The sequence below is a fragment of the Heteronotia binoei genome, chromosome 5 (assembly GCF_032191835.1).
Source record: "Heteronotia binoei isolate CCM8104 ecotype False Entrance Well chromosome 5, APGP_CSIRO_Hbin_v1, whole genome shotgun sequence".
Taxonomy (NCBI): domain Eukaryota; kingdom Metazoa; phylum Chordata; class Lepidosauria; order Squamata; family Gekkonidae; genus Heteronotia; species Heteronotia binoei.
In genome coordinates this window covers 97,086,462-97,104,696 of record NC_083227.1, presented here as the reverse complement: position 1 = coordinate 97,104,696, position 18,235 = coordinate 97,086,462, and the positions used below count along the sequence as shown (strand labels likewise).

Here is an 18,235-nt window from a genome sequence, read left to right as displayed (position 1 = left end):
TTGACTGCCGTGACCCCAGATCTTGTAAGTCTTTCAATCAATAAGTGAAAAATGTCATACCATTTACCTTTAGAATTCTAATCTTCAGAAGGGCTATTCTTTTATTTCACAGCTCTATATTTCCAAGATTGTTATTATACTACTCTCTCAGTCCAACAGTCACTTGCTTTGAGGCCTGAAAGAACATTTGATACTCCTGCTCATCTATATGAGAAAGAAACAGTGGTAGCAAATGGAGAAGGGCAAGGAGAAAGCATCCAGAACTTCAATACATAACCTCACTTTGAGATCTTTTTATGATCATCGCCATTATTTGCATTGCCTTTTGATAACACACTAGAAAAATGAAGGTTTATGTCTCTTTCCAAACAATTATTTAAAAAATTGAATAGTTTAATTGATGATAGGCAAAGTAAGATCATCAAAACTCTTAATTCTGAGAAAGAAATCAGCACATATCAAGAGGTAAAAAACTGTTTCCTGATTTTAATGACAAGCCGATACAAAAACTTACTCTGTGAACTGTCAGCAATGCAGAACTCTTCAATGATATCCCAACACATTAGTTTGAGCTTCTGGGTCCAATAACCTGACCTTATTTTGAATTATGAACTCTTCATCAGTATTTGCCTTTGAATTATGCTGCTGTCAACTATGCCTTAAAAATGATTGACTAACCTTTTCCAAAGTTACTCAACATGTAACTCTATATGTCAGCAAGAGTGCAAAGAGGAGGGGGGGGGGACATTCTGTCCAATACAGAAAACCTGCAAAATCAAATGAAGTATAAAACTCAAGAACATAAAAACAATGACAAAATAAGGCTCCCAACCTAAGATCTGTAAAGGAAAATATTTTGAAGGAGTTAAAAATACAAATTCACCCAGGGTTTTCTGTAGAAAAAGAACAGAAGAATACACCCTCCCAATAATCTTCAAGAAAAGAAAAATGAAAATCTGTGTTTTGTCTTCTGTACAAAACTGCCCGCATATATGTAGTAGAGATATTTCTGCATATTCAGTTTTCCAAAGCAATTTACACATTTAGCAGTAAGAGAGCAGGCTGATTTCCCAAAAAATCCAAGAACAGATATCATGACTTCCGTAGCAATCCTTTTGACATTTTGTACATCTTCTTCATGCTGTAGATCATGGATTTTTTAAATCCTTAAAGAAAAAGAAAAGTCAAGACATCAGAAGGGGGGGGGGTGGAAATAAAAGTGTCTGACCTTTTTGTCACTATGTATTTTCTCAATCAATGGATATTAAGCAGCACAACTATGATATGGGGAATCCACAAAAAATTTCAATGTTAAAAACGGAGTCCTGATACTTGAAAAGGTTAAGAATCACTACTCTACAGACTACTGAAACATCTGACAATTGTTTATGAAGATTATTTGACAACATTAACAAATCAATCTATTTTAACCACAGCCACTCTCCCCACCACCCCACAGTGCAGCTCCAAAACAGTTCACTCCTGAAGTCTCATTTCTAAACTCTGTTTGGGATGGAGTCAGTGATCTGTCAATGGAAAGCACTGATGGCCACAGATCTTCCCCTCACTCCATCAGTCCTTTCTGAGTTATGCTGAGGGAGCAATTTTGTACCATTTCCCCATCTGGCTTCAGCCCTTTGACCTGAATGGCTATTTCTTTATCTTGGGTCCTATAATGCGAGGAATCAAATTTCACAGCATTGGAGGCCACTACAAGGAGATAGCAGGAAATAGCAGGGAAGATCCACAGTTGTCGAGAAAGGGGATCCTAAGAGCTAACTTTTTACATTTCTCTCATGTCAGACCCGACAGAAGCAGCTGTGTTTTTTGCAATAAGGATGACAATTTTCAAAGTTTCAGTCTTCTTCCACCATGTAGTGTGAAAACACACATACAAAACTAACTGCTTAAGTACTTCCTTCTTGCCCAACCATGTGTCTTTTTAAAACGTCCTGGTATTTGAACTCTGCAAAAAATAGAATCATCCCCCCACCTACGCAAGATTGACCTGTGCCAGATATATTATCCGTTACTTTTTATGGTGCACTGCCATCAAGCTTGAAAACAGATGTCATATTCCATTGATGGTATGAACTATCTGTATATCATAATGTATACTACTGGAAGACATTTGGTTCATTCAGAAGGATGCAGTGTTTCTCAAAGCCTGTCTACTGAATAAGAAACTGTCCTGAGCGTTCAGTCTGGTTGCTCTTCACTAACATAAAAAGGGTATATTTTCATGAACCAAGTAAAAAGCAAAGCAGCTTTGGCCTTCTATAGAAATGAGGAAGGAATTATGGGTTGCTTATGCTTCTTCTGTCTGCTTTCTGTGAGGTGTTCAAACTTTGAACCTGCCCATCTTCTTCTCCCTAAAACTTATGTACTTGTTTGAAAGCCTTTCCTTCAAAACTCAAAGTGGTTTCTATCAATGATACAATGTATCTCATTTTCAACCCAGCCAAATCTGAGCCTACTTAAATCTGAAGACTGGAGTCATGAACATGCATATCTTTCTGCAAATCTGAAAAAGTTTCAGGTTCATAGAAAAATCTGAAATCTTTTTTAAAAATTGAGAATTAACTCCCCTTCTCCAAATAATGGAAGCAGCACCTGTAAATTTAAGAAATAAAGTCTCAGAGGCCATTGCCAGGCAGAAATAAAAGTATCACCAACTTTCAAGCCATGGCTTCTGTTAGTAAAAAGCAGGAGAGGGAGCACAGAACTTTCCAGGCTCTTTTAGGCTTTGAGTAAGAACACGCTGGCGCAAAGCACAACTGGACCATTGTTTTCCCAGGTACAGGCTGCCATGGGGAGGGAAAGCTGAAGACTGGGAGGGAGGAATTAAGATGGACTAGTCAGGGGTGTCATGCAGCCCGGGGGCTGAATCAGTCCCTCAGAAGGCTCCTATCAGGCCCCCGAGCAACTGGCTATCATCTGCTTCCTTCTCCCTCTCTCTTACTTCCTTCTGCATAACAGCTTGCTTTGCCAGGCTCTCTCAATTGCACAACAGAACTACTGAGCCAAGTCGCTCCTCCTTTTATTGGCTGAGGCTCCTCCCCCTCCTGGTCCCCTGGGGAAGAAAGGAAAGAGCCAGAACTTCCTTTGCCCAGTTCCCTAGATCCCATGGGAGAAATACAAAGAAAGCACCTTTAAGTCCAAATGCTAATGTTTTAAGGTTTTTAAAAAATCTTTGTGTTTGTGTCCTTTATAAAGTTTATATCTCTGCTACCTAATCATAAATAGGTACACACATGGCCCAGCCAAGTCTCACATATGTCAGATCCAGCCCTCTTAACAAATGAGTTCGACACCCCTGGACTAGTTGGTGGGTAGGAAGAAGAGAAGGAAGCAGGAAAGGAGAGCTACTGGTGGCTTTCAGAGAAGATGAAACTGAGGGGGGAGAGGAAAACAAGATCCCTTCTGCAAGTCCTTATAGGTGTCCACACTTGTACCATTTATCTTCAGTTATTAAAATCACCATCATATGGTTGAAAATTTATACAAATCAATGAAAAGCCCCACAGAACAAGCCCTATTTCATACATATTTTTAAAAGAAAGTGAGGATACTACAACCCTCACCTGACTGGACAGCCCATTCTGAAGAAGAGTTGCCATATTAAAAATGCATTTGCATGGGTTGTGCCTGAATGGAATTTCCTTAAAGAAGGTGTTACAGAACAGCCCAGCTGACCCATGAGCACTGTTACATTCAGTGGCCATCTCCTGAGGCCACTGAACTCTTATTGGTGTTCTTCACTTCTCTCTGGGTATCTTCATGGCCATCAACTGGTAATTTAGAGTACCTCCCTATAAGGGGATTAGGGTTAGCATTTCAAGCACTCTAGTTGCATTCCCATGTACAGGCTCTGCTTTGTGCCGGCATCTCCCACACACTCCTATTATCTACAGGCAGAGGTGGCTAAACTTGCTTAACATCAGAGCCACATAGAATAAACATCAGATGTTTGAGAGCTGCAAGACATGAATGTCAGATGTTTGATAGCTGAGAGGGAGGAAAATAGATGGGGGAGGGGAGGAAGGAGATTGGAAGAGATGAAAAGAAATCTGCTGGCTTGACAGTGATTTAAAGAGAGAAATGCTTTCTCCAAGCCAGCTGACTGAGTTGTGCGGGCTTGGAGAGCCACACAATATGTGTGAAAGAGCCACAATTTGGCCATCCCTGGCTACAGGTATGGCTTACTGCACTTGCACACCTAGGGATCTAGCATCTGTTGACCAATGGCCACCCTTCCCTTGGAGACTTTTTGGTAACATGCTCAAGTGGGGCTTAATGTGGTTATGGAGAACAAACTTCCAACATTCAAAGTAATAAAAAAAATTAAAAGAATATGCCCACACACATACTCCACACAGCAAAGGATTAAGCAAGGAAACAAAGTAAGAGTATGCACACACAATCCTTTATCCCTCCTCCAGACATACTCTACTTGTTATTCTAGGTTAGGCTATTTAATCTTAAAGCTACAACATTCTGTCAATTTTCCATTATCCTGAGTCACTGTCCAGGCTGCCAGCTGTTTGTCAGCTCCATTTGGTAATGGTGGTCATCAAGATGGAGCCCAGGTGTGAGAGCTCCATCCTGCAAGTTATTCCCAGAGGCAACCAATCAAAATGGACTTCATTTCCTTCAGGTCAGGGGAATTTATCTCCTCTGTTTGCTCACCACCTTGAGTCAATTCTCTTCTTTGTTACTCCATCTAGCATTTGGCACATCCACATCTCTGTTCCCTCCTAGGTCTCACGTACCCTTGCCAGGATATGCTATAGTCCTTTCATTGTTCTTTGCTGACTAGAAGCATCTGCATAACCAAGCATTATAGACTGACTTACTTGTGAGAGCCATTGCCTGAATGGAGCATGCTTGAAAGCAACCCCTCTTCTGTTTCCTGCCCATTTACCAACAGAGAAACGTTTTTGAATGAACGTGGAAAGTCTGGAGCCCAAAACTGCCAATAGTATGCTATAGCTCAAAATGGAGGGCCTTTCTCCACATAAGGGTCTAAAAGCAGAAACTGCTGGGAAGAGTAGCACAGTTATATAGATTCTTATAAGTAAAGGCAGTCCTTATCAGTTCCATGTAGGGATGGGCACAAATCAAACCATGAATCATGCTAAAAATGGCTGATTTTGTGGTTCATCTAATCTCACCACACACAAACATGAACCAGCTTCTTTTCTTAGCATGTTTGCTTGATTCATGTTTGCTTCATTTTTCCACATAGCTTGGCTCCTGCATCATTCCCTAACCCCTTTGCTTCTGGTCAGTTTCCACTGAAACTGACTAGAAGCAGCAGCGCTGCTCTCCCCTGAGGCCTGCAATTCTTATCAGACATCAGGCTGGAAATTCTGTGAAATGCTTCTATTCTCCCCATCCCCAAAATAGCACCAATGCATAGGCACCATTAGGTTTGGGGTCATAGCATGAAGCCTTCCTCTTCCAGTGGAATTTTCTCTGCCAGAAATGGCCTCACGGGGCTGCTATTTGTACTATTAAGAAAACATGCAGCTACTGATACAATGACAAGATAATGTCATTGGAAGAGGATCTTAATCCCCTTCCCTTTTCCTTGTGCTGAAGTTCCAATTCAACCTGGTTCCAGTTGGGCTTGTTTTTTAAATGAGGACCACTGAAAGCTTCATTTGTAGAACTCCCAGCGAGATGTCTTCAGTTATAAATCTTCAGTCATAATAGCATCATCATACTGTAGCAATGTACCCCCTCCTCCCCTATTCAGTAGGTTTAGTTCTTTTTCCCCTAGTCTTTTTTTTTTAACACTCAACATACTTGGATAATGAGCCAGATCCAGCAATGGATTTTTCCAGACACAAGAGGGTCATGATTTTTGCTGATTTTCCCACTTCCCCTAGCAGATCTCAGCCTCCTTCCTCATGTAGTTGAGGGGGGGGGGGTGGCTATCCCCCAAGAAGCAACATTTTGGAAGACATTGTGGGTTGCTTCAAGAGAGAAGCTGTCAGTGGAAATTATCACTGGATCTAAGCCAAAATGTGCATATACCATCACTGGCTACCCTTCTGTTTCTGGGCACAATTCAGAGCCCTGGTTCTTAATTTTAAGGCCCTAAATGGCTTGGGTCCAGAGCAACTGAAGAACCATCTGCTTTTCATACTGTCCATCCCACCAGTTAATATTTGCCTCTGTAGCCCTGCTTTCTGTGCTTCCATCTTCAACGATGAAGCAGATGGTGACTAGAGACAGTGTATTTTTGTGGTGGTACCTTGCCTTTAGACTACCCCCCCCTTTTAAAATTAAAACTGTTTATTTAATTTTGAAGTCTTTATAAGGTCCATTAATAAACTCTGGTAGCAGTGAAACATTACTGTATATACTACCCAGGCCTCATTTTGGACAGGAGCTCACAGGAGCGGAGCTCAGAACCTCTAAATTTTACTGTCCTCTTTCTTTCTTACCCCCCTCCCCCAAATACTTGCTTCTGGGCTCCATTATTCAACCTTCCTGTGAGAATTTTGCTGAACTCTAATATTTGACAAACATTCTAATATTTCCCCCCCACAAAAAAATGGGAAAATAACCAAAACATATAATGCAGACAGATTGGTTGTCACCAATATGCTGATGAAACCCAGCTCTATGTGTTGATGGATGGCAGACCAACTTCCGCCCCTGATCATCTGGCCGAGGCATTAGGAGCCATGGCAGGATGGTTACAGCAGAGTCGATTGAAGTTAAATCCAACCAAGGTGGAGGTCCTGTGCCTGAGATGAGGTGGGGTGGGTTCGTGCACCCAACTCCCAGCCTTGAACGGTGTTGTTTTAGTGCCGACCCAACAGGTGAAGAGTTTGGAAGTGATCATGGATGCCTCACTTTCTATGGAGGCCCAGGTCACAGTGGCTGCCGGGCCTGCCTTCTACCATCTATGGCAGATCAGGCAATTAGCACCATATCTATCCCCCCAAGACCTGGCCACAGTGACCCATGCAACGGTCACTTCCAGGCTAGATTACTGTAACTCGCTTTACGCTGGCTTACCCCTGAAACTGATCCGGAAACTGCAGCGGGTGCATAATGCAGCAGTTCGCCTGCTGACTGCATCACCTGTACGGGTGAGCATTCAGTCGGTGCTCCGCGGCCTGCACTCACTGCCTATAGAGTATCAGATCCATTTCCAAAGTGTTAAGTTTTGACTTTTAAAGCCTTACACAGCCTGGGACCAACATACCTGCGAGACTGTCTCTTCCCATAAATGCCCCCAAGGTTGCTTCATTCAGCCTCCCAAGACAGGCTGACCCTCCCCAGCTCAAGAGACGCCTGTCTTACCTCTACCAGGGCCAGATCCTTTTCAGACCTGGCCCCAATCTGGTGGAATCAGCTCCCTATGGAGATCCGGGCCCTATCTGGCTTGCTAGCTTTTAGTAGGGCCTGTAAAATGGAGCTGTTCTGCCAGGTTTTTAGTGAGGCAGCAAGATTCTATCCATTAAATCGGTTGGCCTCCCCTACTCTACTGTACTATTCTACTGAGCTGCACTGAACTGCTATGCCATCTTATTATATCACTCTGCTGGACCATCCTGATGTACTTGATACTGTACTTGATTTTATTGTTATGCTGTTGTGATTTTTCTGTAATTTTATTATTTATGATGTACTCTGCTCTGAGCCCCTATGGGGGAATGGACAGAATATAAATAAACAAATAATAATAATAATAAAAAGCTTCATCATGCCACTGTGGCCACATATGAGAAAGTAATTTAAAATGTATGATGGGAGTAAGGTTTGATTATGACAATTATAATTCAAGATGCATTTTAAGGTAGATGCTGAGCTGATATAATTTAGTACACCTTCTGGTGATGTCAGAGGTGTGTGGCATACGTAAATGAGTTGTGATAATGAGCTCCGGTACCTCTTTTTCCATGAAATGACCCGATACTACCTACTACAAAATATATAAACTACATAACAAGTTACACATAGTTTCCTCCCCCTTTTTACAAAGCACTAACCAACTGCTGGAATACAAATTAATATATGACCATATGTACCTTTATTAATTAATGGTAGAATAATAAAATCTGTTGAAGGTTTGTGGATAGTTCATATGAATTTTCCATATACGCATCTAACCAGACAGCTCAGCATCTACCTTATTCATATTTTTAGAGTTATTTTTAGTCTGTCTTGTTGGGCAGCCCAATTAGCATAGTTCTCCCATATTTTTTGATACCACTGATACACTGAGGGAAGTTTCTAATCTTTCCAATGTAAAGCAAGAGTGTGAGTTTAGATGCTGTCAGTAGTGTAGATATGAAGTCTTTTATAACAGTGGGAATCTTGGCAGTAGGCAACAAATTAAAAAGCATCAAGGCCAGATCTTTAGGTAAATAATAACCTGTGATTAGATGTATTTGTGAAACAATGTCTGTCTAGTACTTATTATTTTACATGACCACCAACTGTGGTAGAAAGAGTCTCTAACTCCACACTTCTTCAAGCAATATGGCGACAGACATGTATTAAATTATGAGAGCCTTGTTGGAGTTAAATACCACCGAAGTACAACTTTTATGGTTTGCTGCTGGACTGGGGTTTATCTGCCCCTCCCATTGAAGCTCACCTGGCACCTGCTTTACTTTCTTTAAGGGACCAGGCCAAAACACAACATTTTACCCAGGCTTTTAGTCAGGGGTTCAACTTACCAGCTTTTTAATGGTCTGCTGTTTTTTATTTAGTTTTTGTTCTTCTAAAGTCTAATGCCTTATATTCTTTTTAATGGCCTGTGATTTTCATTGTAAGCACAATCAGGACTCTGAAGAGGCAGCACAAAAATAATCTGCTTTATCACTCAATATTGTCTACTCTGACTGGCAGCTGCTCTTTGGGGTCTCAGGAGGGGGGAAAAGGTCTTTTCTAACATCTGCTGCCTGAGAAGATATTTTAAGTGGAGATTTTGACCCAGGGACCTTCTGCATTTAAATAGGGTTGCCAACTCTGGGTTAGCAAATTCCTGGATAACTGGGGGCAAAACCTGTGGAAAGCAGAGTCTGGGGAGGAGAGGGAGCTCAGTGGGGTTGTGATGCCACAGAGTTCCACCCCCTGAAGCTGCCATTTTCTCCAATGAAACTGATCTTCACAGACAGAGATCAATTGTAACTCTGGGAAAACTCCAGCCCCTAACAGCAGGTAGGCAACCCTACATGCAACACATTTGTGCTCTGCTGCTGATTCATGGCCTTTTCCTAAAACAAACATCCAACTTCAAGCAGCTTAGCAACTCATAGAGCAGCTAAAGCACAGTTATGATTTAAAAATAAGGAACTAGATTTACCCCCACCCCCCAAATGTTTCCAGCTACGCAATCAGAGACTGCTCTTCCCCTTGGAGGTAGAGACCAGAAGTTACATATGGACCAAGGCTGCCATAACAACTGGAGCAAAAGAAAGGGGATCCATTCAAGGGTAGGCAACTCCTGAAATTTATCCCAGTGAATTACCATTGGGTACCTAGTGCCTGTCAGTCCTGCACATCTCTGCAAAATGTTGCAAGTACATATAAAAACCTGCAGGGCTTTTTTTTTTTTTTAAGCAGGAACGCAGTTCCGGCTGGCTTGGTGTCAGGGGGTATGGCCTAATATGCAAATGAGTTCCTGCTGGGCTTTTTCTACAAACAAGCCCTGAAAACTTAGATTCCCCCCCCCCCATTCTATCTATATACCTAGAAGAGCTATCAGAGTCCAACAGCACTGTATGCCCATGAGCAAAAACTAAGAATGACTGCTTCATTATTGAAAATATAACACAAAATGTTATTTCACATAAGGCTGCCAAATGTAACAACAATATATATCTTTAAAGACAAAAAACATCCATGCAACACTCTTTAGAAGCAGCTAAATATAAAACTTTAAGTTCTGAAAGACCATAATGCTAAGAGGAAAAATAAATCAATGGATGGTGCCTCTTCTAATAGAAACCAGACTAGAAGTCTTGCCACAGACTTTCAGAAAACATACAGGCACTTTTCTTGAAGAGCTAAATTGGGCAACTGACAGTAAACAAAAATATAAGGCTCCAGCTATTTTAAAACCACATTGGCAGAGAATGCTGAAGGAAACCCTCTGAGCTGGTCAAAAACCTTTGTTGTGCTCTTTGCCAAATAAACTTTGCAAACACACTGTGCCAGCTACCAAAACTACCATCAAAGATCCATCACCCAGATGAAAGCAAGATCTTCTCACCATCAGAAGTATACCTATTTCAGAACTTAACAAGGGCTATTTTACTTGTGCTTCAAGATGTGACATCTTATACAATTACAGAATACAGCATTATCTTGAAACAAGATGGCATGCCACATGTTAGTGATAGCAACAAAATTAAACAATTACAACAGGTACCAGGGTTTAGATGTCAACCATACCTTGGAATGACCAGGGGGGAGGGGGGAATAAAAAGAAAATACAAATTGTTAATTCAACAACATCTGGCATTGAGTCTGCCTCAAGCCTACCATTAAAAATTTGAATAAAGTCTGTGGGAAAGAGGAAAAAGGGTGTAGCAGATGGGTGGATAATACAGAAATGATAAATAATACTCATACAAGTCTGCACTAGTTCAAAGATTCATTAGATGAATTATGGTTGTAACAAGAGACGAATGGTTAAGGGGTAAAAAGTGGTAAAACCGGTATCTTGGTATACCTGAAAACCACCTACACATTAGCCGAACCTAACTGTGTTTATAAGACTACCATTCTACTGAACTGCTGTCATCCATGCACATGTGAGAGAGTCCACAATTTTGTTAGTGTGTGTTAACGGTCCAGAATAAAGACAGACAGGGGTTCCTACCAATTAAACAGTTTTACAATAAATGGTTTCTGCTTAGAGGTACAGGTATTAGTAACTGGCCTCTTGTGGCATAAACATCTAATCCTATATCTATATATAAACTATTTCACCTTGGCAAAACTGAGCTCTGTCATTGGTCGGGATTGCGCTGCATCAGCCTTTGGCCAGTCAAACTATCAATCAAGAGTATTTGCATGCCATTGGTTGAGTTCACTTATCTCTCCCACCTGAGTGGCTGTTGCTAGCCAGCCAAGCTGATGCTGTCAGTAAAAGACAACCAACCTTTGTTCTAGTAGTTGCTGACTCTCCCACTGGCTGAGCTGCCTGTTGCACTGCTTTGCAGAGGAGAGAAAGAAACCCTTCCTTCGATTGGCTGAGGGGGTGAGGACGAGAGAAATAGCAAGATAAAGCCTTTCCCTCAATTGGCTGAGGGAGGAGGAGGAGGAAAATAGCCAGAGAAAGCCTTCTCTTGATTGGCTAAGAACTCCTCCCTCTCTTCTTCTGGAAGGGGAACAGCCAGAGATAGGGGAAGGAATGGTGTTCCCTGGTAACAGACCAGATACAGAGAGGGAGGGAGGGAGGGAGGGAAGGAAGGAGGGAAAGCAAGGCAGAAAGAGAAAGATTGGAGACCAACAACATTATCAGAGAGAGACTGCTTGTCTAAAAGGTATCACTAAAGAACTCACTAAGGCCAGTCCTGACTAGGGCTGCCAGTTCCTGGTTGGTGAGAAATTCCTGGCTATTCTGTGATGGAGCCTAAGGAGGGCATAGGAATTAGGACATCAGAGCAGGGTCTGCCAGACCCAGGTTCTTTCTGTGGAAGCTAACTGGGTGATTTTGGACCAGTCATAAGACTTCCAGCATAACCTACCTCACAGGGTTGTTGTAAAAATCACAGGGGGGAGAATGATGTAAGCTGTTTTGGTCCCCCCCCACTGTGGAGAAAGATTGTCCTTTTCCTATGTAAAGGCTGCAGGGAGGGGGGAGGCAATGGAAAGCTGAAGTCAGAGGTGCAGATAAAGGGAAGGAGATAGGGTTGCCAACTCCAGGTTAGGAAATGCCTGGAGATGGTGGGGTTTGAGGAGGGGTGGTACCTCATACAGGTACAATGCAATATACTCCACCCTCCAAACCAGCCATTTCCTCCTGGGGAGCCACTGTTACCAATCTTCAGGTGAGGACTGGAGATCACTCAGAATTACAACTGCTCTCCAGATGGCAGAGATCAGCTCCCCTGGAGGTGGGCAGAGGGAGTGAATGTCTTTACTTGGGTGGGTGAGAAGACAGCAAGGGGAGGGGCACTTGCCCAGAGCACGTTGTGTTTTTTTATTCACAACGGGCCTTATTTCTACTGTATTTATAAAATACTGAAGGCACTGCAGATGTTCAAGTTCCTGCAATGAAAGTTTTATAATTCAAAGAAAGGACAGCAAAGAAACCAAAGCCAGAACAACGATTAATTCAGGCTTCAACAAAAGGAAGTCTAATAGCTTCCTTCCCTTTCTGTTGGACAAGGTCAATACTTCAAACACCCACAGGGGGGTATTAAAAGTAGATGACAGACTAGCTTGGTTTCCCACACCTTCCAATCTCTACCAAGGTGTTGGTTCTTAAAGGCACCTGAATCAACAGGCTCCACTGCTTTTCATGCATCTCTCAAAACTGCTTCAGGGGGAAAACGAATGATTAATTTCTACACTCGAATTACAGAAGAATCCTATGCAGAGTTGCCATAACCCAAGCCCACTAATTTTAGTGAGCTTAATCTGCAGCCACTCTGTTTAGGATTGCACTGTTACGCCTTGTATATGGCTCTTCCTCATACGTAGGATCAGACAGGAAAACACACCACTCTCACCAGCTGTTAGGGTGGTTTTAGCGCTCTGAATAAGACTGGAGGATCTCACAATTCCTGAAATGCCTGGATAGAAAGAGAAAAGGGACAAACTGCTGTTATCCATCATATTTTAAAGACAATTTTACAAGCCCAATATGGCAGCATAACTTGTCTGTTATTTTACTGAACTATGTTAACTTTTCTTTTGTAAAGTAGCTTCAAAATTCATTCCAATGATTCTAATATACAGATCACATATATTTGAAACAGAAAAATAATTCTGAAGCTTGAGGCATACATTATAAAGAGGCAAATTTAGATTTCACTACTGGGTGTATGCTCAGCAAGATGCTGCCATTTGTAATTCTGTTTATTTTCACATAGCAACTAACCCACTGTGACCTACAACTGAGCAACTAGCCCAGCTTAACCTACAACACAAAGCTGTTGTGAGGATCAAACAGATAAGCAGAGAACCATATATACTGCTCTCAGTTCTTTGGAGAAAGGGCAGGATAAATTTGATTTTAAAAAATAAAAGAATGTATCTTTGCAAACTCAGTTTTGTTGCTCTCCCAGTAACATGAGAAGTAGCCCTGAATATTATTTATCAGGGTAAAGTACTTCCCAACACAACAGTTGGCTCATGTTTACTCATGGGCTTCCCCTTCTGAATTTATACTGGCATGTTGCCAAATGACATATGTTAGCATCTTTGAAAGAAACACCTCATCTTTTATGGTGATTTCTTCATTCACTAATATTTATATATATATATATATTTTAACTTTCACAACACATACTTGTTCACAATTTATAGAATTGGATTCTTTGACCAAGAATAACGCTCTGTTCACATGTTATAGTTAATGCATCCACATCCTGCATATATGTGCACGAATCTGTTTGTAAGAAAGAACCAACATATGTTCACTACAAATGAAACTACAGGCAAGCACCTGGATAAATGTAGGGTTTAAATCACATGTTCAGCCATGTGTTTCTTGACTGTAACATGAGAATTCTTCAGCACACAAAGAAAAATCAAGTATTCATTGTACACAAATTGTACATGTGTTCACTGCAACTTGAGAACAGGACTCATACAAGTGACATCGGATACATTCCACCCAGCCTACAGCTTTTTCATCCTCAAGTCTTACTAACTCTAAAGAGAGTTAAAACATGCACTGAGCTCTTTCCCAAGGAAATCATTAGGGCTTAAAACAGCTAAACTTCAGCTGGATTGTACCCATTATTTTAAGTTACTTCCATTGATACAATACTTATGTGAAGTATTACATTTTCTTGACTCTGCTCATTGTTACAACAAACTTATTCAATAGGTCACAGTTTTGCCCATTTCACATATGGACAACACGGCGGCTGAAAGAACACAGTTCTCTCCCAGTCAAGGGTCCAAGTGAGAAACTTGCAATACAACATACCATTGCCCACTTGCAGCCATGAGGGCTATATTTTATTGGCTGGGACCCAAAGAACTGGCCAACTAATTCAGCATTGGTCTTAGAATTTCCCAGACACCAGCTCTTCACTCCATATAGCAATTACTGTGATGGATGTTAACAGGATACTGGGATCTGTGAAGGCCACTACTTGCGCACAGGACTCTTGCCTATCCTGGCAGCTAAAATCTTTTAGAAACCACATCAGTGAGCTCTTGATGTTCAACATAAATGAATCACTAACTCAGGGCACCTTTCCTCAGCCACAATTACTTCAAAAAACATTCCTACACAAAAATGATGCGGCCAATTATCACGCAGTCTCTAATCTACCCTTTCTAGGCCAAGTGACTGAGGAAGCAGTAGCTGACTAGCTCCAAGTCGTCTTCTACTCTGTTCCTTTTTTCAGTCTCACTTCAGGCCAGGATATAGGGCAGAGACAGCCCTGGTGGCTTTAGCTGATCATTTCCATCTGAACACAGAAAAAGTTCATACTGCTTAGTTGCTCCCACCAGACTTATCTTTAGCCTTTGACAAAGTGGACCATGCCATCTTGTTGAAGTATATGGAGACATAAGTAGGCATTAGGAATTGGTTCTGGACTGGTTCAAATTCCTCACAGATTGGACTCAAGGGGTGGCCACTGGAGACCAGTTGTAATCAGTATGGGGTTCCCTGGGGTTATGTTAAGTACAGTGACTGCCGACCTATCCCATTCTATTTAACCTCTATGTAAAGCCCTTGACAAATCATTTCTAGTTTTGGAGCTCGCTGTCATCAATGTGCTGATAACACTCAGCTCTATATTTCCTTATCCAAATCTCCTGCTGATAAAGTACAGGTCCTGAACCATTGCCTGTCCATAGTAGTGAAATGGCTAAGAGTGAACAAATTGAAATTAACTCCTAGCAAGGTAAAGATAATGCTAACTGAGAAGGCAGAGATCTTGAAGGATGTTCTGATTTCCCGCCTTCAATGGGGTTCAGCTGACCCTTGCTGACTCAGGCAGGGGCTTTGGTGTTATACTAAATCCAAAATTACTGCTGGAGGAGCAAGTGAATGCAGCTAACAAAAAAACCCCTCGCTTCCTACAAACTTCATTTAATCCAGAAAATGGCCCTATACCTTGATGCAGATGAACTGGTCATCTGGATACATGCCATGGTATCGTGACTAGACCACTGTAATACAATCTATATAGGTCTCCCCTCGAAGTCAAGTCAAAGACAAGTTAGTACATAATGTTATAGCTCAATTATCAGCTTTTAGGTGGACCATGCATGTTAACCCCCTTCTGCAGTCACTCCATTGGCACAACATTTTTCATGTGTCTCCAACTTATGGAATGGCTTGCCTAATAAGGTCAGGAAGGCGCTAACTCTCCTGGCATTTTGCAAACTATGCAAAGCTGCATTATTCAGGAGGGGACTTTCACAAAGGTAATAGGTCTTTATTGTGATGGAATGATTAAGAGTGCCTTAATAAAGTGAAAGAGATTGTGGATTATACTACTGTGAACAGTGCATACTATTTCTTAGTGTATGTATTATATTATTATTTACTTTAGGCACAGTTTAACGTGCCACGTTAATATTTATGCTTTCTTTTAGCTTTGTTCCAGATTTTTACATTGTTTTAATGTCCACAGTCCTAATCCTATCACACTGCTTATTGGATGTCGCATACAGATGACTGCATTGAGTAATCCACCTTCAGTCTCAGTGTAATCCACCTTCAGTCTCAGTGAAAAAGGTGGACCTTAAATAACACATAAAATAAATAAATAAACTAATAAAATAAATATTAGGCCTTTTCCCCCAATGTGATCCAATGTTCAACCATAGTTGGTGATATGGCAGGAAAACAGGAGGATGAAAAAGGTGATGGTACTGACATTCAATGGAAAAAAGTGAAAAATGCCAGTAAGTGTGCTCTTTGGATTCTGGCCCATCATTCCTACAATATCTTGCTTTATTAAAAATACTCTCCAAATAAGCCAGCATCAGACTACAGAAGTTTGTTGTTTGGGATATTTTATACTTAAGAAAGCTAAGCACTTTTCCATCTTGCAAATTCATTCTAAAATAAAAATTATATTTTATCTTTTAAAGTCCTGTAGTCAGACATACACTCTAGTGTCCATTATTAATCATTGGTAAACCTACCCTGGTGTACTACCAATCCACAGTCAGGGTCATGGGCGACTTGCAATAAAATTTCTTCGACATCTCTGTTCTTTCCTGGAGGATCCATGAGAGAAGTTATTTGTTGCTGCAGGGTCCTCGGCAGAGCCATTAGTTGTGCAAACTGACCTTCTGGGCTCTTATCGATCTAAGGATTCAGAAGAATGAACACACATCATTTTTAGGAACTTTGCAAGATTTCACCACTACAGTTAGTAACCTAGATTCAGATGGGTAGCTGTGTTAGTCTGAAGTAGCAGACCAAAGTTTGAGTCCAGTGGTACCTTCAAGACAAAGAAAGTTTTATTCTGGGTATAAGCCTTCATGTGCATGCACAATTTTTCAGTTTCTTCGGCTAGTAATCTACTTAGATCATGTGCAGACATTGCAACAAGCTCCAGTTAAGCTGGGGCATGCAGAGATATGACTTGTTGCTATGTTCATATGACCATCTCAGTCATTTTCCCCTCCCCTTCCAACACGGAATCCTAAGTCTGAACACTTGTCACTATGTAACAGAAGTGGGGGAGGGAGCTTCTGGGGAAAGGGAAAGGAACCAATTATGTTTCTACTGTCACCTCTCCCATCTACTGAAACCTTTCCCATCCCCATCCCCAAAACTAGAGCCCTGTTTAGAGCATTGCATGCTGCTGTTCACAGCCAACTAGAGCCCTGAAAAGGAGCATCACCGATAAGGGGCTAGGGATAGATATCACCCCACCATTTTGTTACCAGCCATCTCTTTTCTTGATCAAGAGTGAAGGCTAGAAGTTCCTAGTTCAAACTATATTCAGCCACAAACTCAGTAGCCTGATATTCCATTGGAGGAAGAGTCCCTTAAAGCTAGAGGAAAGATTCCAACTTTGCTCAGCAGAATAGCAGGATACAGGCCACTACCTTTCAGTCTCCAAGATGATCTAAATGTTACATATGCAAATGCATATAACATTCTACCAACTTCTTTTAAAACTGAAAAGCAGCATCAGGAGACCCAGCTGTTCTCGACCAGGGCCACAGTCTTTTTGGTTCTAGCCCCAACCTGGTGGAACTCTCTGCCGGACTCTATGAGGGCCCTGTGGGTCCTTATGCACTTCCGCAGGGCCTGTAAGACAGAGATGTTCTGCCAGGCTTTTAGTTGAGGACAGCGATGGTTACCCTTCTCCACTCTCTAGATGCGCTTTGCTTCCTCCCCCTACCTGTGAAGTAGCTGGCAGTCTGAACTGGGATTAACTATCACCATCTGATTTTAAAATGTTTTTAAAGTTACTGATTGTTTTATTTGTATGTTTTCTTATGGACTTGTACATCACCCAGAGCCCTGCAGTAGGGGTTGATCCAACAACAACCACAACAACAACCATATAAGGAGTGCAAGGATGGTGGGAAGGGAGGAGGATGCTCAACCCTGCTCTCACCACAGCTGAGTTTTCCTCTTCAAGTTATGCCCCAAGGTCTTTTAGCTTTCATTCCAAATGTGGAAAGATATGGTTAAAAGCAGAGGGAAATATGAATCTGGGGGGTGGGGCACAAAAAAACAGCCTGGAGGAATCCTTCCAGCTCCTCCATCCACCCTTGTAGCCTCCAGAGGCTGCTTTTCATTAAATCTGAGGATTCCACACATCAATATAAAATGCTGAGTTTGGCCTTCAGTCCTTCATCTGCTGTACAAGAATAATACTGCAAACAGCAAGATGATGAATATAAAGTGCTTCTAAAAGACCATAGAAATGCTATACCATGATATTCTTGCGCAATTCACACACTTATAGAACAGAGTTGCATATTTTATTGCTTAGTATTTAATTTACTGAAAGCTGTTTATTGGCTAATTCTCCATGCAAAATGTCAGCAATACAGTCTAAAAGGTTTTCTTAAGAATTTAAAAGATCAGGAG

The 18,235-nt window shown here is 41.5% G+C and overlaps 1 protein-coding gene across 2 annotated transcripts in view; it reads right to left on the bottom strand.

The window, feature by feature from the left end:
- Positions 1–471: 471 nt before the first annotated feature.
- TAMM41 (TAM41 mitochondrial translocator assembly and maintenance homolog) overlaps positions 472–18,235 on the bottom strand; it is a 36,215-nt gene continuing 18,451 nt past the window's right edge. For both annotated transcript variants that reach the window (XM_060239869.1, XM_060239871.1), the window contains 3 exons: positions 16,324–16,489; positions 12,714–12,776; positions 472–1,166 (listed from right to left, as the gene is read on the bottom strand). In XM_060239869.1, coding sequence (XP_060095852.1) covers positions 1,093–1,166; positions 12,714–12,776; positions 16,324–16,489 — 303 coding nt within the window. In that variant the 3' untranslated portion in view covers positions 472–1,092. The remainder of the gene's footprint in view (positions 1,167–12,713; positions 12,777–16,323; positions 16,490–18,235) is intronic.